This window comes from Ascaphus truei, chromosome 13 (assembly GCF_040206685.1).
Source record: "Ascaphus truei isolate aAscTru1 chromosome 13, aAscTru1.hap1, whole genome shotgun sequence".
NCBI lineage: Eukaryota > Metazoa > Chordata > Amphibia > Anura > Ascaphidae > Ascaphus > Ascaphus truei.
In genome coordinates this window covers 14788417-14814020 of record NC_134495.1, presented here as the reverse complement: position 1 = coordinate 14814020, position 25604 = coordinate 14788417, and the positions used below count along the sequence as shown (strand labels likewise).

General features: G+C 42.9%; 1 protein-coding gene across 8 annotated transcripts in view; it reads left to right on the top strand.

Annotated features, from left to right (window-relative positions):
• SFSWAP (splicing factor SWAP) overlaps window positions 1-25305 on the top strand; it is an 86421-nt gene extending 61116 nt beyond the window's left edge. For 6 of the 8 annotated variants that reach the window (XM_075568643.1, XM_075568642.1, XM_075568646.1 and 3 more), the window contains 5 exons: window positions 9701-9835; window positions 21274-21444; window positions 22460-22532; window positions 22841-22976; window positions 24332-25305. In XM_075568643.1, the coding sequence (XP_075424758.1) occupies window positions 9701-9835; window positions 21274-21444; window positions 22460-22532; window positions 22841-22954 (493 nt within the window). In that variant the 3' untranslated portion in view covers window positions 22955-22976; window positions 24332-25305. The other 2 variants (XM_075568644.1, XM_075568645.1) reach the window with 2 other exon arrangements.
• Window positions 25306-25604: the final 299 nt, after the last annotated feature.

The window sequence follows — 25604 nt, the reverse complement described above, 5'->3', positions numbered from 1 at the left end:
TCTGGATCAATATACTGTAAATACAAATATAGGATAAAGTATCTGTCGTCTAAATTTCACATAGGATGAATTCGATAGACATCTTTTATTTCTCAACCTGATCTACTATGGATTGCGGTTTTAAGTTATTCTTGATTGTCAGCTGAGATTAACATTGCTGTAACTATCCTTGCCTCACCGCTCCTTGCTTCTGTCACACATTTAACACCTGTGTGTTTGGACTTGGGGCTATTTAATTTGGAAAAAATAATAATTAAATGTGAGCTAAAGTTTCTCTTTGTTTCCTGGTTTGAACAGAGTGTAATTGACGTTTTATACCTGGGGGGAATCTTCTACCCTAACTTAGAGGAAATGATTGTAAATCACATGGCACCCATGTTAACCCTTTACTCCAAAGGGAAAGCAATATAAACTAAAATCCTTTTGGTATTACTAAAATCCCATTGTCATACTTGGGAGATGTCCAACTATCTCCCAGATTGTATTTGTCCTTAAACTCGTCCCTTGCTGACATTGTAACATTTTAGTTTTGATTCTAGAATCGTTATACCCTGATCTGTTTTTGTATAATACAAATCTCTCGATTCCCTTCCATCTCATTTCCAGTGTAAAGGTCAGGAGAAAATAAGAAAAATGGGTTACAGCTAAATAATTATTCTTCATATGATTTGGTTTGTAGATACACCTCACAGTTAATATTTGGTCCCTATAAAGTGTGTACGGCTCTTTTAAAGACCCATTGTGCCTATGAATGTATCAGTGATAAGTATTGAAAACTTAGACAATAGGAGGGTGTTCTGGTAAGTGAGTCTGCAAGGGGTCAAAGCATGAGATGTATAGTATCCGCAGCAGAGCTACCCATATGCTTCGTTACAGAGGTGTGTTTTAAGATGGGTCTTGGAGGTGGAGAGAAGGTGCTAGTCAGATATTGAGGGGAAAGGCATTCCTGAGGTGTGGGGCAGTGAGTGGGAAGGATTTTCGGTGGGCAAGGGCTTTAGATACAAAAAGGGTAGACAGAAAAGACATGCTTGAGCAAAACATAGGAGTCAGGAAGGTGTGAAGTGACAAATTAGGGCTGAGATGTAAGGAGGGGCTGAAGAGTGTAAAGCCTTAAAAGAGAGAAGGATACTTGTTTTTTTTTTTTTTTGAGTAATACAGGATTTAATAGGAAGCCAGGAGAGGGATTTTGGCAAGCGATATTGAGACAGATTCAGGAGAGGTAGAGTTCTTCTATCAGCATAGTTCAGGATAGATTGTAGAGGAGGCAGGAAGGCCGGATGTTAAGAGGTTACAATAGTCTAGATGGAAGAGAATAAGGGACTGTGTGTTAGCAGCAGAACGTCAGAGGAAAGGGTGAATCGTTGCAAAGTTACAGATTTAAATTTTACAGGTTTTGGCTACATTGTGAATGTGGGAAGAGTCGAATGGAAAAAAATACTGTGAAAAAGCGTTAAAGTGTCTACAAATAAATTAATGTTTAAACAGTGATAAACTCTTAAATAAGAATAGGCTGCCTGGTAACTACTGCCCTATACAGACAGAATCAGAACAAACCACAAAATAACCTGGCGCCAAATATTGTCCAATAATGATAGGTCCTGCGATCTTCAGTGGATATGCACAAGTGCTTGCAGATCATGAAACGAGAAAAAAAAAGAGAAGGGACAAAACATAGCGTACAACTGCTGGGTAACGTCAGCCTACACCAAGGACAAAACATACAAGCTCTTAGTAACAGACTAAAAAATAAATTTAATACAAATAATGAACTATGTCATTAAAAACAAAGACCACAGAACTGACAATGGAGGACGGCTGCTCATCCGGAGTTGGTAAAATCTAAACCCTACTTACAAGAAGCAGGGTGACAACGAGCGGTGGTGGATAGAGGTAAGTGCCCAGCCGACATCAGGAAAAGTTCCAACAGAGCTCTACTCTGTGACGCTGGTGTTGTTGCCGGAATAGCCTGATGTCACTCACTGGGAAGAGCCGGTGGGGGAAGCAGGCTTGCTGGGGCACTCACGCCGACACCGCGTGGAGCTACTCCTCCCTCACTGCTTCTCCTCTCCGCCCGGCAGCTAGTGCGTGCCGACGCGCGTGTGCCCGTGATGTAAAAGGTACACGAACCTCTCCGCTTGATCACACGGATGGAATTGCAAGTCCTGCAAAGTGCTGTAGGCAGTCCAGAGGATGACTACTGACACCCGCCCTACGCGTTTCGTAGAACTAATTCTACTTCCTCAGGGGCTAATAACCAAGATACATACGGCTACTCCTATATACCCTTTCCAATTAAAAAACAAATAATGGTTAAAGAGATACATACTGTACATAGGAACCTGTGTATCTGCCTGTCACTAAACAAAATACATAAAACATACAATACATAACCCAGCATTACTACAATTCAGACAATACATATATAGATGAGTGGCATAGAGGATACTTAAGCACCTCATTGATGTAAAGCAAGATAATCCATAAAACAAACAATACAAACCGGCGCTAAAAAGTCCAAAAGCAGTCTGTATAGAGTCCAATTGGAATGAAGTGCAAGAAATTGCTTCAAATCTTGTACTTCCAAGGATCCACGGCAAGATGTTACGTGGTATATGAAAAGCAAGCAGAAAAAAACATCATAGTGCAAACTGCTGATTAATCACACAGACACAAACACTAAACAAACAATACAAAACAATAAACAAATACAAGCAAGGCTGAAAAAATAAAGAGCTAATTTAATACAACATATATTTAAAATAACAAAAATGAAAACAGTAGCAGGCAACTGGTACGGTCACAAAACCGGAATCCTACTCACGAGATGCTATGAGTAAATGCGCATTGACTAGCAGTCACTGGGAGGTGTTAGTTATGACTCCAATGGCGTCGGGCTGATGCAGGAACTGCTCCAACGCTGTCACACTCTCCTGGACCGGAAATCCGTCACTAGGGGTGGGTCTTGGAGAAAAAACGCCTCTTCCTGGAGAAGGAGCGGCTCAGTGAGTAAAGACACTGACTGGCACTGAGAGTTTGAAGCAGGGGAGCCTGGTTCAATTCCTGGTGTCGGCTCCTTGTGACCTTGGGCAAGTCACTTTATCTCCCTGTGCCTCAGGCGCCAAAAAATAGATTGTAAGCTCCACAGGACAGGGACCTCAGCCTGCAAAATGTCTCTGTAAAGCGCTGCGTACAACTAGCAGCGCTATACAGGAACATGCTATTATTATTATTATTATTCCTGCTGCTACAATGCAATTGAACATCAATGAACCCACTTGGAGAGAGGGTTTTCAAGTGGGTTGAACATTGGTTTTGAACTAGGGGCCTTTTTTGGCCCACTAGGGTTCAATAAATCAGATATTGGAGCTTTTGCATAGGGTTCTGGATTAAGCCGGGTTATCAGTTTAAGGGCCAAGTGTAAGATCTATGTATATAAATGTATAGACCTATCCCTGTTGGCTGCAGCTCTCTGAGTCTCCAAACGGAAGAGAAACGAATAAGGGTTAATTGCTTATGGATTATCTTGCTTTACATCCATGAGGTGCTTAAGTATCCTCTATGCCACTCATCTATATATGTATTGTCTGAATTGTAGTAATGCTGGGTTATGTATTGTATGTTTTATGTATTTTGTTTAGTGACAGGCAGATACACAGGTTCCTATGTACAGTATGTATCTCTTTAACCATTATTTGTTTTTTAATTGGAAAGGGTATATAGGAGTAGCCGTATGTATCTTGGTTATTAGCCCCTGAGGACGTAGAATTAGTTCTACGAAACGCGTAGGGCGGGTGTCAGTAGTCACCCTATGGACTGCCTACAGCACTTTGCAGGACTTGCAATTCCATCCGTGTGATCAAGCGGTGAGGTTCGTGTACTGTTTACATCATGGGCACACGCGCACTAGCTGCCGGGCGGAGAGGAGAAGCAGTGAGGGAGGAGGAGTAGCTCCACGTGGTGTTGGCGTGAGTGCCCCAGCGAGCCTGCTTCCCCCACCGGTGCTTCCCCGTGAGTGACATCAGCTATTCCGGCGACAACACCAGCGTCACAGAGTAGAGCTCTGTTGGAACTTTTCCTGATGTCAGCTGGACATTTACCTCTATCCACCACCGCTCGTTGTCACCCTGCTTCTTGTAAGTAGGGTTTAGATTTTACCAACTCCGGATGAGCAGCCGTCCTCCATTGTCAGTTCTGTGGTCTTTGTTTTTAATGACATAGTTCATTATTTGTATTAAATTTATTTTTTAGTCTGTTACTAAGAGCTTGTATGTTTTGTCCTTAGTGTAGGCTGACGTTACCCAGCAGTTGTACGCTATGTTTTGTCCCTTTTTTTTTTTTTTTCTCGTTTCATGATCTGCAAGCACTTGTGCATATCCACTGAAGATCGCAGGACCTATCATTGGACAATATTTGTCGCCAGGTTATTTTGGGAAGAGTCAAATGTGACACTTGGGCAGCGTGCTTGTGATACTGGGTGTATGAAAGTACTGCTAACAATAATGTAGAAGGGGGCAGTAGGGCCAGTGTTGGGAGGAAGTTTGAGGCGCTGCGTCCTTGACATGTTGAGTTTGAGTTGGCGGAGGGCCATCCAGGATGATATAGTGGAGAGACATTCAGAGACTTTGGCCTGTACAGCAAAGGTTGAAAAGTCAATGTGTGTCATCAACATAGAGGTGATATTTGGACGCCTGGGGTACCCCCACAGAGAAATTGACAGAGTAGAAGGTGTTGGCAAACAAGACACTGGGTACGATGGGAGAAGTAAGAGGAAATCCAGGCTGGAGCTCGGTTACGGAGTATGGAGACTATGAAGAAGAGGGTGGACCACAGTATCAAAGGCTGCAGAGAGGTTTAGTAATGTGAGCAGTGTATCCTGACCTTTGGTCTTTGGTAGCATGGAGGTCATTAGTTATTAGTCATTAGTTATTTTAGTGAGAGCTGTTTCAGTGGAATAAGCAGGAGAGGTAAGAAAATCGAGCGAGAGAACACAAAGGCGTTCAAGGAGTTGAGGCAGGAGGGAAGCAGGACGATAATTAGAGAGGCAGGTAGGGTCACGCTTGCTGTTTTGAGCAAAGGTATAAATAACTGTTGCATGTTTGAAGGCGGGGAAAGGTACCTGAGTGGAGGGAGGCGTTGAAAATGTGTTTGAGGATTAGAGTAGGAGCAAGATGTTTGAAGAGATGGGAGGGAGAATGGGTTCGATGACTAGGTTAGTGGGAGAAGAGATCAGCAGCGACACATCCTCCTCTGTCGGAGGGAAAAGAAGAAGGCACGAGAAGAGTTAGGAAGAGGTCTAGAATATGAGGAGGATACAGAGGGGATTTCTTGGTAAATGGAATCCACCTTTGTCTTAAAATATTCAGCAAAGTCCTTAGGTGAAATGTAAGAGAAACAGGTAACAGATGGTGGTCTGAGTACAGTCAGACAGAGAAAAGGCAGCGTGGATTGGTGTTGAGTGATTAGTGAAGAAAAGTAGTTAGAACATGATCGGACACATTTCTAGTGAAGGAAGTCTGCAAGACTGTGAGATTTCCTCCAGAGGCGTTCAGAGGAGTAAGTGTAGGAGCAGTGTGTGTGTATATGGCAGTTTAGACAGGGTCTGGGGTTAGGAGGGCAAGAACAGCAAAGACCATGTAGACGGAGTATGTGGCGGAGAAGCGCAAGAGCCAGTAGATTAATGGAACGCAGGTCTCTGCGGAAACGAGGGATAGATGGAGGACTGAGAAAATGAGATAAGATGGTCGGAGAGAGGAAAGGAGGAAATAGAGAAATCAAAGGTTTAGTGAAAACCAGGTCCAGGTAATGGCCATCATTGTGAGTGCAGGCTGCAGTCCATTGGTTTAGGCCAAAAGAAAAGGTTCGATAAAGTAGGAAGTCCAAGGGAGAGATTGGTCATCAATATGACAATTGAAGTCCCCAAAGAGAAGTTGAGCCTAAGGAGAGCCAGCGAGTGAACATTGGAGTGTGTGCATGCACACACTGGCTCCTAAAATGTCTGGCTGGCTCCTAAGTTGTTGTTGGTTAATTATTTATTTATTTTTGTCCACCCTTGGCTACAAAACTTGGCAAGAAAGTCAGACAGCAAAATGCACAGCGCTGGCAAAAGGGCCATTTTGTTTAAAAGCCCATTGACGTGACAAGAGGATTTGCAAGCAATGGGAATATACAGTGCCATGAAGTGTAGCAGTATGGCAGTCCTAAGTGGAAGCAAGTACTTGAGTGCAAATGTTCAGTGTATCTGTATCCTAGCGTTTCCATTGAAAGCGCTGACCTGTGAAGTGTGAGGCGATGACAGCCGAAATGTAAGCTCCCAATGACCTAGGTCATATTATTTTACATCCTTTTGCTAAGGTTTAAAATGTAGTTCAAAGTTCTACTAGCCGTGTTGGTCCTGGAGAAATGCAGATTTGTTGTAGGTTGTGATACTTTTTAGTGGGCCAACCTAACCGTTCTTTGTAGATGACATTAAACGGAACCTAAAGAGTTGCACCCCATAAAGCCGTGCGTAGCGCTATGCCAGGCATTGCAGGGTGTGATTCTGAAGATGTTCCTCAGCTGTCGCTGGTCTTCCCGCGCCATTTAGTAACACATTGTGTTTAATTTCTTCTTCCTTAACATCTTTCTGCCAGGCCTTTTTTTCCTTTTTTTGTATACATCACAGGGAAATAAAGGTTTGCTGCAAAAATAGGATGTTTCAAACGATTTGATATAGGTTTTTGTCCCAAATCCACTAATCCCAAAGCATAAATATTTTTCTACTACTTCTGACGATCAAATAGGGAAGGAAACCCACAGAGGGGTAGAAGAAGAAAGTCCCTTAATCAATGCACAACCACTGAGGAGTCATAATAGGCTATCAATACAGCTGCAATGGGCTAGTGACCCTAGGGAATAACCCTTCGATATAGCTATAGATGTTGATTAAAAAAAATCTCTCGCATGCGTGGGGGAAAAGCCATGATGCGGCATGGTAACAAAGTGGGGTAAAAAAAACTTTATTCCGTATGTTCATAAAATAAACACTTGAGTGCTAACCGTGGATGAATAAGTAGCACTAGCGACCACCGGTAGTCCGTAACTACGGTACAACAGTAAAAATGAAAGCTGTAGTCCGGTTGACAGAATAGCAGCCCCACTTGCAGAGGATGTAAATGGGGGGCTCACTCTGTCAGTTGCCGTAATAACTGTCAAGCTGCCTGTGTGTCGATTTGATAAGTCAGTATGGTCTCATGCTCATATGGAGAAAAGGGGGTCTCCTGTGATAGATATAGTTGACAATATCTGATAATATATAATACTAGCTGATATAGCCGGCGTTGCCCGGGATGTAATGATCCCTCTCTCCCCTCCCCCCTCCTCTCTCCCCTCCCCCCTCCTCTCTCCCCTCCTCCTCCCTCTTTGTTTGTCCCCCGTTCAACCCACCCTTTACAGTTCCTCCCCCCCCCCCTTTAGAGCTTCATGCAGGGTGTGTGTGTGCGTCAGTCAGTCACTGTGTGTGTGCGTGTCAGTGGGGGGAGGGGATGCAGTGAGGCCGGGGTCGCCGAGGAGTGTGGGTAGCGTTGAGTAGCAAAGTTGTTCTCCTAGCAAGTCAGCTTCCAAGTGAGATGGTCCTGCCAAGTGAGGTTCCAATTCCAAGTGAGGGCAAGAGGTGCACGCAATGTGAGGGGGGGGGGCGGTGTCCGTGGGCCAATCACACAGGGTGAACAAATACACACACAAACATTATTTCAGTCTTATATATTTAGATCAGGAGCCTGTCCCTCTCTCACATACCATCACTGGCTATCAGAGAAGATGTAGCCCAAAGTAAGGGGCTGCTGTATGATGGTCAAGTGGGGAGAAGGTATTCCATGTGCTGGGGTAAGTTGAACGCCCAGAATATATATTACCCACTCTCCTAAACTTGTATACTCAGCAGAGAATAATGGTCAGTGATGATTAAACATCATTATTGCTGATTTTAGTAAATAATCAGTAATCCCAGATGAGGAACTGCTGTATGGCACCCAAGGAGGTAGCAGCGTGGTGAGGTATTCTAAAGAAGTATCATCCCTTCTGATGCTGCAAGATTTATTAAGTAAATACTCTAGTTATATTATCTGACTTCAGAATGCTGTGCAGGGGCGGCCAACTCCAGTCCTCAAGAGCCACCAATAGGTCAGGTTTTGATGATATCCCTGCTTCAGCACAAGTGGCTCAGTTGAAGATTTAGCCACTTGTGCTGAAGCGAGGATATCCTGAAAACCTGACCTATTGGTGGCTCTTGAGGACTGGAGTTGGCTACCCCTGGTGTAGTGCATCAAACAACATCTTTTTATAGAGCATCCATGCACCAGAATTGTCTCTTGAATGTAAATAAAGTTGGTGAAATCTCAAGTCCATAATAATATTTTTTGCTGTTTGATGGTGTTTTGTGGTTTGGAAGCCTATGGTACATGCACTGAGGGGATGGGTGGGGGTGGGGGGGTGGTATTGAACTTTTAGGAGTCCTCAATCCTATTCCAGAAAAATCAGAACAGATGGAGAGCGTTTTTGATGTAAATGATCTGATGTTGGTCGTGAGACGCATTTAATAATGGTTATTGTCATCAGCTAAGTACTTCCCGATGGCGTGGAAGTGCTTAGTGCCTATGGAATAGAAAGCAGTGTGTCCAGAATTCAGAAAGGGGCTTCTGTATGTAACAGTAGAACGAGATAAACATGCATCTTTCAGTGTGGGTCACAGCTTTAATGATTTCACAGATAATGGCAAACTCTGCCATGTGAGCCCGAGGGAAACCTTTCATTTGCTAATCGCTTTCCCAGTGTTCTGTGTATAAGACCAATCCTTTGTGTTGATCTCTTTAATGGGATGTGAGTAATGATTTAATTATAATTAACCTTTTTAGTGCCAGTAGGGCATGAAGTGCACTGCACGAAAGGGTTAGCATTAAATAACAGCGGGCAATTGGTTGTGTAGTTACAGATACAGTGCCAATTAGCCAGTCCCACACATGTACAAATTGCACCTTTTATTTACCTCTTTACGCACTTAATTGTGAAACTCGCTACGGTGTTTATTTATAACACACGTGTCTTATATAAGAACTCCTAATAATTAAGCCTGATCACAAAGCAGCAGGAATTTCAATGCGGTGGTGGTCTCCGATATGTCACTCCTTAGCCAAGGGGAGCCCAACTCCAACAGGTAAGTTTTTCAGGATATCCCTGCTTCAGCATAGGTGACAATCTTGCTTCAGTACAGGTGACTCCATCAGTCCTTTCTTCAGCACAGGTGGCTATCTTTGACTGCGCAACTGCTTGAGCACCCTGTGCTGAAGCAGGGATATCTGTAAAACCTGACCTGTTTGGGGAGGTCTTGAGGACTGGAGTTGAGAACCCCTGCCGTAGCCCATACCACACGTTATCTTCATCTGAGATACCAAGCCCTCAATATCCGCATTCCACGGACGGATTCAAACGGCAACAACAAAAGTGCAACACAAAGAAAAATATTTTAAAAAATAGGATTACGTTGGGGAACGTTTTGTGAACATTGTTTGAAAAGCATTTTGGTGGGGATTGCTGCTGTAAAGACACCAGTCACATTTCTAAAATTGTGTGCCACTGAAAAGCTCCATAAAATGGTCAGCACTTAATATTGGCGTGCTTTATTGTGTTTCATTGGCAACTCTTTTTTTTTTTCTTTACTCGTAACCAGATCACGGTCAAGAACCCAGAGAAAACCTTCCCAACCGTCAGAAAGGAGGAGAGAGGAGGAGCAGGACAGAGGCGTGTCAAGTGCCTACCGTGTCGGCAGTAGCCACGGAAACAGCAGGAAGCATCCACGCTCACGGTGGGTGTGCAGTGACGAGCACTTCCGACTCACTGATATTAATACATAGAGCTATAGTAATCATCTCCCCTCTACTTCATGCATTGCTGACTGATCCTGGTATTAACTTATTACACCCGAAGCACGGAGTGAATCTGATCTTCAAAATCAATTCTATTTAATATGCGGCGAAGTAGTCTTTCCAAAGCCGGGGAAGATTTCAGTTGGATTTGAGTGGAGCTGAATTCTTCTCCAGCACAAGGAAAACTGCTTCACCGCGTATTCAATGGGGGCTACACTGCAAAAGCATGAGACTGAGGCTAGAGTTGAACTGACTTGTGTAGTCAAAGTGTGCACTTTAACCACAGCCTGTTTGCCTCCGAGCTATGGAAATGTGACTTCAGATACCGTGGGGATATAGTTACATTTTTCAGAAGTGGTGTTGAACTATTGGCAACGTTCAATGAAACCAGCTGCAACTTCCAACATCCCTGCATAGAAAGTGTGTGTGTGTGTGTGTGTGTGTGTGTGTATATATATATATATAATATATAATAAAATAGTTTGTTCTGTGCCCGACTGTCCAGGCGTGAGAAATCATTATTGCAGTGCATTTGTTTGATTCACAGTGGCGCCTTTTCCAACACATTAGCCACAGATGTGATAATGACTTGCCTCCAAACCTGGTAATCTCGCTGTACTTTGTAGCACTTCTCCACAGCTTGCTAGGCCAGAGAAGACCGGTCTCAATGCGTCTGCCAGGAGGGCTTTGTGCTCTCGTACAGTGTGCGTTTCTCTTCCCCCGGCAGTCGAGCGCTGTCCACATACCTGGCTCTTCTTCTTGTGCTGCGCGTGGCAATAAATGTGGGTCTTGTAAATTGTTAGCCAATTGCACATGAAGACCACAGCCTGATTCTTATTCATATGTGACTACTTATCCAATTATTTGACTCTCTCAGCACTTTATTCAACTTGTTCATATGTTTGTATCTAGCATTTGGGAATAGGTGCTAAAGTATTGCAGGAAATAATTTTTAGACAGCCGCAAGAAATATCAATATAAAAAGCCACTCGGTTTATTTCAATCCAACTCAGAAAACAAATTGACAACCATCTGCTTGGGTATTATCTTGAGAATTGTGACTACATTACTAATGGGTATTTCATCTCTATTGAATATAAGATCAAACCACAAATTACTAGTTCTATAGAAAAGATGGTTGAATTCCTGCATAAATTGGCACACTTTTCTATGTGGCCTATAGGTCCAAAGGTCTTACAGGTGAAATATTTTCTCCCCCCCTCCCCCGAGTTCCCTCGGGATAGAACAAATGGCTACCACTTAACCAAACAGACGTGCAGGCAGCAGTAAAAATATATACAGATAAGTGATACTAAAACCGCTTTGCTAGTTGCAAAAGATAAAAACTGGTTATTGGCTCTTATTTTCACTCCTGTAGCCATTTGGGATCTAGCCATCAAGTCTTCTGGAAATTGGTTAAATTAATCACTTTAAATCTAGTTCTGTCTGTGGGTGATCCAGCAGAGGGATTTATCAGCGTTGGGCTGGTAACCAGTGCTGTCCGCCTCCTCTGCGCTGACACGTAAATCCTCTACATCCACTCTAACATATGGGGAAACCGCAGATGTGCTAGCTAGCTGTTGGGTAGAAACACACAGACATACTTCAGTGCAGTAGTGGAGTTCAATTCTTTAATTATTTGTATATTGCCTTGAAGATGCAATAACATTTCTAACCTATGTTAAATAATGCACCGTGGTGTACAGGCACCAGCCTTTATTTTGAAGGACCGTAAAACATCATTATAACCTACAAAGAACTATGAACCTAGACCGTGCTACAGGCACACCTCACGAGCCACCTCTATTTCCCACCCTCTGCCCATGTATTTCTCTCCCATCCATCTCACTAACTCTCCCGCCTCGCATGTATTTATCCCTTGCGTCTCACTCTTACTCCCTCTTTTCCTCACTCCCTCCTGCCCCCTCTCTTCTCTCTCGCCCCTACCTTCCGTCAATTACGCCACTCACTCAATCCACCCTACAAAATACATACCAATCCCCCCCCCTACCCCCTTGGTGGGGGGGGGGGGGGGTCTGTGATCCATAGGAGGAACCCCTGAGACTCCCTGGTTGGGAATCACTGACCTGTAGTGATCAGAGATTGAGCAGTGCAGCTGGTGAGGCCTTTGTTTAACTGACTATGCTTTCAAGAAGCATGTTGTTCTCTGTAACACCCTCCCCAATCTGACCATGCTTCAGTATACATCAGTACCAAGTCTGCCTACACACTTCCAACGATCTATAGTTTCTCCTAAACGCCAGAAAAAAAATCCCTTTTGCACAGAAGGACTTTGGCTTACTCTCGTCTCAACACAAAGACCAAGAATGATACTGTTTTTACTGATGCCTCCTTTTAACAAACTTTTTAGAGCTGTGCAGTGCTTTCATTTCCTCTATTCTTAAGCACTCCATTGATATCTGCTTTTAATCCCTACAAAACATTGGTGTTTTGCCAGCCTCCGTAGCAGCAGCATAAAACTTTGGAGTTGGCATCTTAAGTTTTCTAGTGCCATAGTTTTTTTTCCCATGCATTATTTTCTCTCGGAAGGAGGAGTAGGCATGGAGTGTCTCATTATACAGTCAGGCATGTTTGAAGGCAATACAAAAAAAATTCCTTCTCCTTGCAAACATGGAATAATACTTAAACCCAGTTTCCCTGACTACCAATTGTCCATCTTATGACAGAGAGAACACGGGGCACTTTCATTTTGCAAGTTAACCCCTGTATCACCAGGGTCATCGGAAATGCCTTTACTACGCATTGTCGACCCCTCTGGTAACTGAGCGCTTAAGGAAACTCACTCGGACACAGGCAGCCATCGCTAGGTACTTCAGAAACCGTACCATTAGTACTAGTGGGGACCTCAATTTGTAATGACAAATTGGTGGGTTCCTTTCCATTTGGGACAGTAACGAGCGCAGAAACGATAATTAGTTCTACCAGCTGCCACTGCACAGGCATTCCGCTTTGTCTCGAGCGTTTTCTGGGAATAATGCTGCATACACACACATACACACACACACACACACACACGTTAACGCTGCAAGGCATGCAAATTCAGAAAAGGGAAATCACTTGGGTGAAATGTGAGTGTAGTGGTTTTATCATCTGAAATCTCTGAAGACAAGTGAAGTTAGCATCAGACAGCTAAGTAATTACTGGGTGATTAACTATAGTGTTTTATTGAGACTGTACCAGTTTGGGGCAGTATAAAATGCTTAAGAAATGTGTATGGTGTAGTGTCTTTGAGAATTGCGTTAATTATATGAACCTTCTATTTGACACAGGACAGCTGTTGTGTTTTTTTTTGGGGGGGGGGGGGGGGGGGGAGGGGGAGAAACTCCAGAGTAGTGTGTGTAACATTGGACTTGTGGTTTTATTTGTAGGCGTGTAGTAGGTCTTCTAGTCAAATATTATGACATGTTGATAGATTCTGGAAGATATCCCCGCATGTTAGCGGAGTTAACTTTCTAGTATTCCAAAAGATAATGCAAATAAATGCACAATAGCAGTGCACTGCCAAGGGGGACAGGTGTGCAAAAAAATTAAAAAAGATTTATTTATTTATCTGACGGATAAATAAATCTTTTCATTTTTTGCACACCTGTGTCCCTTGGCAGTGCGCTGCTATTGTGCATTTATTTGCATTATCTTTTGGATTGCTCTCAACTCTACACGCGGCTGGACACGCCATTAGGAACACCTCAAAGCTCTAGAAGTGGGTAAGATTCTCTTATAATCATCACTTTGGATCATCCTCACACAGTGGAGGGTGTATAGATATGTCTTTTCTGTGACCTTCAGGATAATGCTATATTTTTGAGAGATTACTCACCCACTAATTTACCCACTCCATGGTTGAGCTGGATGTCATAGTTCTATTGACGAATTGGATATATCAATAATTATTTCTGGACTGTTAGAGCGCCCATTATTGCAATATACTGAATAACTTTCTAGTATTCTAGCTTATTCCTTGGCCAACACTACTTTGTACTTCAGCGTTAGAAGAAAACACACGGGTAACCAATTTCCTCTTTAAGGGGTTTAGGGAACTTCATGTGGTTCCTGGCATCCAAACAACTTACAGTGCTGCCCTTGGATTTGGCCCGTGTGCCTCTAGGGGGGAGATGCAGGCTGAAATGAAGGAACATCGGCAGGGAAGCATGAGCTGATTACCAACACACATCCAGGCTCTGTTCCTGAAGCAGCAGGCCCCCTATACTGTATGAAGAAGAAACCTGTTTGGTCATTGCCATCTCTCCTGATCACAGCCCAGAGGGGTCAGAATAATATACCAACGGTTTATTGTAAAAAGCCATAGTCTCACTTAGATGGTCCAGACAATATTGTTTCTTTTAGCTTTCAAAGCCGGCAGAAGTTTTCAATCTAAAGGTAATATCTGTGATATCATTTTTGCAGCGCCTCTTAAATATGAATGTGGCTTGTTACTCATGTTCTGTTCACTGCAACTTTGGGATTGTTGCAACGCGGTTACCTCATTTAGGTATAATCTCTTTTCCCCTAATGAAGGCCAGTCAGTGTCTGCTTTATACTCTGTACATGTGGGGGGTTTTTTTGTTTGTTTTTTGCTGTTGGATTTTGCAGCCTTAAATGGCAGAGATTCAATTACATGCCTGAGATCTTTCATTGGTGTGCTGTCTGTGGGAGGGGGCTCTTTAACTGCCCTTACTCTGAGAGAGGACAGCAACACAATTCCCTGGCAGAGAGAGGGCCGTACATGTTGCATTGTTTGTGTATGGGTTTTGGTTTATTTTCTTTCCTTTTGAATATCAAACGTTATATTATGATGCCTGTCTCCGTTATGATTTATTGTCTTGCAGTGATTCTGGTTTTTATTAAGCAGGCAAATTAAAGATTTATTTTCATAGTACTGTTAAGCCGACAGACTTAAACATATTAAAATGTCTAGGTCAAATTCAAAACGCCTGAGCAATACGATTAAAATTTACTTTCCACATAAATAAATCAGAACTGCTTTGCAGTGAAAAATACAAGGAAAAGTAGCTTTAACAAAGGCAGCTGGGGAAACCAATGGTGGGCATTTTATATATGTATGGGACATTGGCGTTTAGCCCTGTTCATGAGCCTTACACCGCAAACACTATGTAGATTGCATGGTTATATTCCTGAGAACACACACACACTCACACACACTTACTTCCAGGTGAGCCTGCAATGCATCAGATATTTTACAGACCTAATCTGTATCTGTAGTACAGCATGTTTATTTTACGTTATAGGGGCGAGAGAACTTAAAAGAGCAATCCACCCTAACTAGCCTCCATTTTCTAGTTCCTCGCCCCCCCAAGATACTTACTGGTGAAGTTATGCCCAATATTGCTTCCTGGTTTTTAAATGGAAATTTAAATTACCATCCAATAGGAAGCCATAACTGATGATGCAGCTGCCTATTGGCCTGAGATTTGACTGCCATTTTGTTTCCTCAAAGAGAGCTTAAACCCGGTAACTTCACTGGTAAGAATCTAATTTTGGGGTACACAGATCTTACAATAGTGTTGTGGCCCAGGGAGACCCCTGGAAAAGAGGAGCTGCTCCTTTAAAGTGGATATGTTTGTATAGAATATAAATGTCTGTGTGCATTAGTATTAAATAATTATTTGGGGGAAACAATTACAAGGGTGTACAATGTATTGTGCTGGTATCTCCGAAGCCTGAACTAGGCTTAACTGTCTCTTGGTTCTGATATAGTCAAAATTGGACTATTTGAAATTCCCAAAAGAGGTAGAAACAAGTATTGCAAAGATGAATTCCTTCACAGACAGGCTTTCCATGTGACGATCTCCTGGTAATCAGTAGCAGAGGTTTGACTCTCTTCCTCTATCTAGAACGTCTCACAAGATTGTATGATAAAAGAAACCTGATGTGAAAGGGGTGTCCGGGAGAAGGGGGGCAGGGGGGAGATGGCTTATCTGTAACGCCATCTCTGTTCTACTTGTCACCTGGGCAACCTATTTGGGGGTTGTTCCTTAAACTGGGTAGTGTCCAATGAGGTGCTATCGCAAGGAAACTTATGGACTTCAATCATTAGCGCACAATAATACAAAGACCCCTCTAACTCCTCCGTCCCAGGTACCATAATTTAATGTCAACTTGCAAAATCATCGTAGCTGTGAATCTCGTATACTATGCTGCTTTATCCCTACAGTTAAAATTCAGTTTGGATTGATTGCATTTTAGAGTTTCGGGTGGGGAAGAAACATTAACCAAATGCTGGAATTGTTTTATTCCAGCTGTAAGTGCATCAGTCGTTTGGAATCACCCACCTACACAAAAATCTTCTAATGCATTTTATTGACATATTGAATGTGTCTAAGTGCAGGAGCGGGAGTTGGTCATGTAGAGTAGTGCCCTCTCTCTGCGGGTCAGCTACTAGACTGCAAAGGGGAAATCAACAAGACCCTCTTTATTATTCTCTGATCTTCCTTCGTTTCAAACTTTTTTGTTGCGTTATAATTTCTTCGACTATAATGCATTTTATTTATTTCTGAAGCAAAATCATTGTACATGTTTTTGCAGACACATTGGCATTCACTGCTATTGTTTAGAGGGGGGGAGGGGGCTTACAATGCAATCTTCACCTTGCGTGTAGGGTCTGCATGGGCAGCTGATGCTTGGGGGAGTGGAAAGTTTCAGTTTCTTCCACCCAATAACAGTATTGATTTGTCTAAATGCACCTCCAGAAGCAGTGTCTCACGTTTCCTTAGACGCACACACCTTTGCCACTCACTGGTTACTAACCAGCAGTAAAACAGGAGACTTCATCCACACAATAGTCCTCTGTATTATTGGTACCAGAGAATATTTTGAAAGTCAAAGATGGTGTTTATAGATAGTCTCCACTGCTGAAATCCCTCTCCTGGCTTTCTATCAAATCTCGCACTCAATTCTCCTCCTAACTTTTAAAGCTTTAAACTCTTCTGCCCCTCCTTACATCTCTGCCCTAATTTCTCACTATGCACCATCCCGACTCTTACGTTCTGCTCAAGGATGTCTTCTCTCTACCCCCTTTGTATCTAAAGCCCTCTCCCGCCTTAAAACGTTCACTGACTGCCCCGCACCTCTGGAATGCCCTTCCCCCTCAATACCCGACTAGCACCCTCTCTATCCACCTTTAAGACCCATCTTAAGACACACTTGCTTAAAGAAACATTTGAGTAGCACCATGGCTAATACTATACACATGATACATAAAGCCTGGCCCCCTGCAGATGCACTTACCAGAACGCCCTCCTACTGTCTCTGTACGTTCTTCCTACCAATTAGATTGTAAGCTCTTCGGAGCAGGGACCCCTCTTCCGAAATGTTACTTTAATGTCTGAAGCACTTATTCCCATTATTTGTATGATTTGTTAATTATGATTGTCACGTGTATTACTACTGTGAAGCGCTATGTACATAAATTACTTTATATAAATAAAGAAATACATGCATACAGTTTATTCTCACTCTTCATTATATTACTGCTCCTTTTCCAGCATTGTCAAACATGAAGTGCAGCTGGAATTTCTCTGCAGTGTTATGTTGTGATTTGTCAACCCACTTTCCTTTAAAAAAAAAAAAAAACAAACAAAAAAACCCCCAGCTGGGAAGCCATTAATTTTGTGCCACAATGCTTCTGTGTGTACATATGGAATCTTTTGTTTACAACCCACTATTATGTCCTAACCGGCCTTTTTTCTGACACTGATGGGGCCTGAAATTGAACCTTCAACATTGGCAGAAAAGATTCCTATGGTATTGTTTTGACGTGTGTGTCCAGCGCATCTAGTAAAAATAAATGGAACCGCTGCCGTGCTGCCCGTCCTCCGATGGCGCTGGTTATGCCTCACCATTACTTTAAATGCTATATTTCTCCTTGTGTTTTTGACACACCAAGTCCTATGAGAAAACCGCTAGGGTCGAGACAGGTAGATACAGTATATACACTGTTGGCTAACTCCAAACCCACAGTATTCTATATTTATATATCCGATTGTGACAACTGGGCCACTAGTGGGAAAGTGACCGTAACTATGCAGCAGTAAACAGACGCCCCACTGCACACCCAATATGGCAAATTATTTAGTTCATTTTTGATAGTTTTTTTTTCTCAAGTATGGGGCATTTATTTCAAACTTTTGGCCAAAATAGCAGTCATGCCAAGGTAATTATTTCAGCAGGTCCTACATTACCAATGTTATACGTTATGCTTTGTGATTCATATAGAAAAGAGAAAACAAAACAATGATAGTCAATAGAATGGGTTGTGTGACATGTCCAGTGCCTAAGGGGTTAACATGTTGGCGCACTAGGTGCTGCATGAGCTACAGTGCAGCTAAAACTGGTTAGAAACGTAGTTGCGACCTGCTGGGATGGAGACAGACTGAATTCCTGCATCCCGACTAGCACTGCATCCCGACTAGCACCCTCTCTTCCACCTGTAAGACCCACCTTAAAACACACCTGCTTAACGAAGCATATGAGTAGCTCTGTGGCTGGTACTATACACACGATACATAAAGCTTGGCCCCCTGCAGCCGCACTTGCCAGAATGTACCTCCTTCAGCCTCTGTACGTTCTTCCTACCTACCAATTAGATTGTAAGCTCTTCGGAGCAGGGACTCGTTTTCCTTAATGTTACTTGTATGTCTGAAGCACTTCTTCCCATGATCTGTTATTTGTATTATTTGTTATTTATATGATTGTCACGTGTATTACTGCTGTGAAGCGCTATGTACATTAATGGCGCTATATAAATACACACACACAATATCTCTGCTTACTTTCTAACTGATATTTCATTTTGAAAGGATGTCACAACGAGACCCAGGCATTTTGGCAATGAACAATAGTATTTTCCCAGCATTGCGATGCTTATGATGATTTTAATCATGGAGTTACTGCTAAGGTAGACTTGTAACTGTGTGAAACCAGTTGCTGGCTGGTTTGTGTCGGCCAACAACCTTTAATGCTGAACATTAGTTGGTACAGGAGTGGCCAACTCCAGCCCTCAATGACCACCAAACATGTCAGGTTTTCAGGATATCCCTGCTTCAGCACAAGTGGCTTAGGCTACACTTCTAGTGCCGGCGACGTCCGGCTATGGTCGCTGGAAAAATCTAATTGAGATGACTTCCAGCGATCATGACCAAACCGTCGCACCGCACTTACTATAAGCGCACGCGACGTCGCAGGCACTATAAGCGCAGCCTTAGTCTTCCACTACACCATCTGTGCTGAAGCAGGGATATACTGAAAACCTGACCTGTTGGTGTCCCTTGAGGACTGCGGTTGGGCACCCCTGAGCTAATATGTCTCAGATGACGGTTTTAAACACATTGGTTAATGTGCGCGCGCGCCTATATATTTATATATATATATATATATATATATATATATATATCTTTCTATCTATCTCTATCTATTTATATATTTATATCTATCTATATCTATATCTCTCTATCTCTATATATTTATATCTATATATCTCTCTCTATCTATATCTCTCTCTATATTTATATCTATCTATCTCCTATCTATCTATCTCTATCTGTCTCTATGGAAGAAAGAAAAAAAGGCGCAATCCTGTATAACAATACAAAACAGGAAAATTAATTAAGCAAGGAAGGCTAGGTGACTGAACAGATTAAAACAAACACAATGATGCCAATAGACACAATATATGACAATAAAAAACAAGAGTACTCTTGAAAATAAAAAAGGGAAATGTGACCAAAAAATGTCCAATAGCGCAAATGTAGGAAGCATTAACGTACGCAATGGGACCGGAGCATGTATGTAAAGCGAAAATGTACTTAAAGTGAAGCACTCCCATTTTTCCACTTATCGATGCATGTACTGTACTGCAATCGTCCCATACGTGCATAACTGATGTAAATAACGCATTTGTAACAGGCTCTATAGTCTCCCCGCTTGCGCACAGCTTCGGTACAGGTAGGGAGCCGGTATTGCTGTTCAGGACGTGATGACAGGCGCATGCGTGAGCTGGCGTTTGCCTATTGGGCAATATGTCCTTTCTCGCGAGTGTACTTAAAGTGAGTGTCCTTAAAGCGGAGTATGCCTGTATTGTGTTTATTGTGTCTATTGGCATCATTGTGTTTGTTTTAATCTGTTCAGTCACCTAGCCTTCCTTGCTTAATTAATAAATTTTCCTGTTTTTTATTGCTATACAGGATTGCGCCTTTTTTCTTCCATTTAATCAGGCTAGGCATATCCTCATTAGGGCTGCATCCTGCTAGCTCTTTTCACCTGGGTCAGTACATTTATTAGTCACCCATTTACTCGCTTATAATATTTCATTTGTTTTAGTCCTAGCGCTGATTTCTTTCTGTTGTGTTAGAAAGATACATATATATATATATATATATATATATATATATATATATATATATATATATATATATATATACACACACACACACACACACACACACACACACACACACACACACACACACACACACACACACGTGTACACACACACGTACACACACGTACACACACGTACACACACGTACACACACGTTGACAAATCACCAAAAAATCTACTCGCCACACAAAAAAAATCTACTCGCCACCTGGTACCAAACGTGTGCTGCTTGGGCCAATATTTACTCGCCCGGGGGTTAAATCCACTCGCCCGGGGCGAGCAAATGTATAGGTTTGTCGAACACTGTATATATATATACATATATATATACATATATACATACACACGCACACGCACACGCACATACACACACACACCATGAGAGAGTGAGACACTGGGCACTAGAGAGGTGGGGGGGATAGGGTTTTACATGCAGCTGGTGTCTTTTTTGTTTTTGCAGCACACATTTTTGTGATAATTTGTTCTCACTGGACCAATGACTGAGTGAGAGGGAAGCACCTCCGATCATATTTGCAGTTCATTGTTTACAGGCAGATGAGCCCAAAAGACTGATCCTTTTACAGTATGTAAACTGCATTGTTTAACATGATCTAACAAGCCTGCACTGGTTTGTTTTTTGTATATAAAACCCTCAAATATTTTCCTGAAAATACACAAAACCCAGAGAGAAGAATTTAAGGGAAGGGCCAGCAGTGCAAACAAAAGTTTTGAGGCGTCCATACAATGGAGTCAGTAGCTGTCTGTTCTTTGTCTGCATCTGGTTTGTAACCTAAAGGTTCATTCAGTTTTACATGTAAATATAAAAACATGGGACATATTTAAGATGGTTCCTTTCATTCTGTGTGCCGGGGTGCGACCGGGATTTGGGGCTTTAGGCAATCTGATTTTTTTTTCTCTCTCTCTACCTTACATTTGTATCCCCCTTTATTTTCCATGCAGCAGTCCACACGAAAACAGGAAGAAAAAACACTCTAAATCGCAAACCAAATCCAAAGCCAGATCTGGTTCCCCTTCATATTCGCCCAGCAAGCAGGGAGCAAACAGGAGTGCCGTGCATTCAGCTAGTGTCTCTCCCATGGAGAGCAGGGGATCAAGCCAAGAGCGCTATAGGTAATGGAAATAGTCATGTAATAATAATAATTTGATGGTATGGGGTCTACAAGGTTGGACCAGAAACCAAGATACCAGAGACAGTGATGCATAACCTAGTCTTCATGTGTACACGTCCCCAGCCAATCCTGTATTCTGTTGCATGATTTATACTTGTACCATTCATGCACTGGGAATCCGCATTCACATAATGTTTGCAAATCCATGAGTTATACCTAAATCCAACTGTGGCCGGTGGTCCCACAAAGGCTTGTCCACCTATTTCTCAATCCATTCTATCATGCAATGTCCTGGCCAAACTGGTCCATCTTAAAACCACCAGTGATGCTTACATCCATTTAGTGGAGCATTGAAAGGATTCTGGGTACCTGGAGGGGAGAATAGGAAATCCAAGCAGAGCAGAATAATGCACACCATGAAAATACAAAAATGCAGCCAGACTCATTGTTCCCTCTGACAGGTTATGTTGTGATAATATGCACAATTACAACCATTGAATCCTATGAAACTGATATTCTGAGTTCTAACTGGGAATGGGTTAGCATTAGGAACAATGAGGCCGGCTACATCTTTGTCGGGTTGGATACGCTTAATTTGGTTTTCTCGCTGACGCTATGGTATGTGTAACTTTATAAGCACGTGTTGACACACTCACCCTGAAAGTGGCAGGCTGCCGTTTGTGGTCCATTGTTGACTCTGTCACACTGCAGACAAACCCACTTAAAGCCTTGTAACCCACGAACTAAAACTCAGACTGTAAACTCTGGGATTAATTGTCCCCATATGTTTTTACAATATGACCCGTCTGCCTTTAAATGTCTTGGTTTAATATAAAAACGTCCTTTCTGCATGGCTATTGCTAATCATTTGACCTAGGGAATGTGGTTGTGACAAGGCTATTGTGTGATTTGAGTTTAGCATTCACATTGCTATAGCGATTAATTTGGGCTTATCGCATTGAAAAGATTTTAACGTTGTCCAGTTTGGAAGTCTGATCATCGAATTTGTTTTACAGGGGGGTTTCTCAGGACAAAGATGGCCATATCGCGTCAGACATTGCCTCTTCAGTGCAGTCCAAAATAACTCAGGTAAAAATGGATCCAATTTGCAAGTGCTGCGTGGTCTCTATTCATCATCATTGCTGCCGTTATTAGTAGCATTATGTTTCACTACAGGTGGTTGCAGAAAGAAATTGATGTCTGCTTGATGTGAAACGATTCTGCAGAGAATTGCAAATCGTTATTTGTACCATCTCCCTGGCTCTTACTTTGTGCCCTTGTGTGGAGGGTCCGTAACGAGGAGAGAGGAAACACAAAACCTTGGTTTCTTTATCTGACACTCCTAGAAAAGACAGAATTAAACCTTACAATCCATTTCTTTTTATTTTTTTCTTCAGCTATGTAGTCCCTTTGCAATCCAGTCTCCTCTGGCATCAGGAGGGTTAATGAACAAAGCTGGAAAGATGCGATATTTCAGACGTCTCCCTCCTCCCTACCAATATTCACAGTGACTTCTTCCCTAGCTCTGTCTCAGTAAGAATTGATGGAGTATGTCCGATACAGGCTTCCGCAGAGCAGCCCCCCAGAATCGAATGGGTTAATCACACTGGTTGAGATTTGACTCTGGTTCATAATGAGCAGTAATTGCTGTGTGAAGTAACTTAATTATGTGAACCGCCTCCACCTCGTTAAGATCCCCGGCACAATTCAGACCCTAATTAATAGTGTCGCCATAGGCCACAGGTTACATGAACAGAGTAATTAAAGACAGGGAAATCACACAGAGGTGTGCATCGCGTGATAGGATTGAGGCACGTGGGAAACCTGGCCGTGTATGACAGCAGTATAAAAGGTGACGGCGATTACAGTATGTAGCTCAGGGCTTCCACACTTACCAAGCACTGGAGTTTCCCGCATTTCTGTATTGTACGGCTAGCAAAAAAAGATCTTTACTGCATTTTAATTCCTTCACCTAAAATCCATAGGCAGAGGTGTAGTTTTGGTTATTTTCGGCTTCAGACATAATTCAACAGCAAAAGCGTTAACGATCTGATACGCAGAGACCGGGTGCATTGTAAACACAGGCTCCCTTCTGTTAAATGCTACAGGTCAGGAACCCATTGTTCTTAACATAAATATTACAGCAGAAACCTTGTTTGCTTTGGTGCAGTCCTCTTGACTGCATACTCTCCACAGCGTCAGCAGGTGCATGTGCATTGATTGCTTTGAGTGGAAGGTCACTCTTCTGGGTGAGATTTTTCTCTGCAATTTCCTGCAGCCCTGATAAATCCCCATGATAAAAACAAGGCAAACTGAATTATCATTCTGCTTCTTTCCGATCACACAGTCTGAAACGTGGCCACAAGGTCCCAGTATATTTTCAAAGTAAATAGCATATGGTGGTTGCATCCAGACATGTAGTAGTTTAGATCTGTATGATTAGGTACATCAACATAAGAAGGCCATTGGCCTTAGTTCTTTTGGGGTTTTTTTCTCTGGTCTTTTGTGGTATTGACACACACTGCTAGATACATAGAGCACAGTCTGCAAAACAATACAACATAATGCAAAATGGATGACAGGGCTAGTTTTGACACCCACATTGTGTGCCTTACATTAGCGGTGCCATATGCCTTTAGAAAAGTGAATATACAGTTACAGCCAACATACGCAGCAAACGCCTGCTTTTGAAGGCTGCAGATTAGTATCTGACTCTTGCCTTCCGTTTGGGGTAAGTGTCAAGAAAGGACTTGTCCCCAATTTAACAGTAAGATTTTTCATTTTTGCTGGTGTGTTGACTGTACAGCAAGCTTTCTGCAGCTCTTGGGGCGATGATGCAAATCACTACCTGCAATTGAGTGAATGTTCATTTATTTATTTATTTTTAGGATCTCATGGCCAAAGTGAGAGCAATGCTAGCAGCCTCCAAAAGCAGTTCCTGAGGCTCCCAGCACACAAATAGCAGCGGTTCCTGAGGCTCCCAGCCCATGCATAGCAGCAGTTCCTGAGGCTCCCAGCCCATGCATAGCAGCGGTTCCTGAGGCTCCCAGCCCATGCATAGCAGCGGTTCCTGAGGCTCCCAGCACACAAATAGCAGCGGTTCCTGAGGCTCCCAGCCCATGCATAGCAGCAGTTCCTGAGGCTCCCAGCCCATGCATAGCAGCAGTTCCTGAGGCTCCCAGCACACGCATAGCAGCGTTTCCTGAGGCTCCCAGCACACGCATAGCAGCGGCTCCTGAGGCTCCCAGCACACGAATAGCAGCAGTTCCTGAGGCACCCAGCCCATGCATAGCAGTGGTTCCGGAGGCACCCAGCCCATGCATAGCAGCGGTTCCTGAGGCTCCCAGCACACGCATAGCGGCAGTTCCTAAGGCTCCCAGCACACGCATAGCGGCGGTTCCTAAGGCTCCCAGCCCATGCATAGCAGCGGCTCCTGAGGCTCCCAGCCTATGCACAGCAGCGGCTCCTGAGGCTCCCAGCCCATGCATAGCGGTTCCTGAGGCTCCCAGCCCATGCATAGCGGTTCCTGAGGCTCCCAGCCCATGCATAGCAGCGGTTCCTGAGGCTCCCAGCCCATGCATAGCAGCGGTTCCTGAGGCTCCCAGCACACAGCGATGGTCAGCAGAACTCTCAAAGCAATCCTAAGTGCGCTGGATTGTCCGTAAATCTGCCATGTGTCCCCTGTATAAAGTCAGTGCAGTAATGCATTCTGGGTCCCCAGGGAAAACAATACAGGTCATTGGTCACTTTTTGATTGACTTTTTTTCAGTTCCTGTATACAGTGACCTGTCCCTGTGTATATTTGTATATATTGTTTGTTTCGCAGTACTACAAAATAAAATTTGGTGGAGAAAAATTAAAATTGGGTAAAATGCCTGATGTCTTGATGCAGTAAGATGGATGAGTATTTTGAAAGAAATGTGGGAAAATGGGTGTGTCATGTCATTAACTTTTTTTAATTTAAATATTTGTGTAAACTAAAAAAAGATAAAAAACATAAACAGTGCTGTAAACTGACCTAACCAATTCTGCCAGTGGACACAGGGTATTTGTCTTCCTGACTATTCTAAACGCCTTTAAAAAATTAAGTACCGCATGTATATTTCTATAAATGTAGTCTCATTAGAAATGGCCTAAAAACAGGAAACACAATGGAAAAAC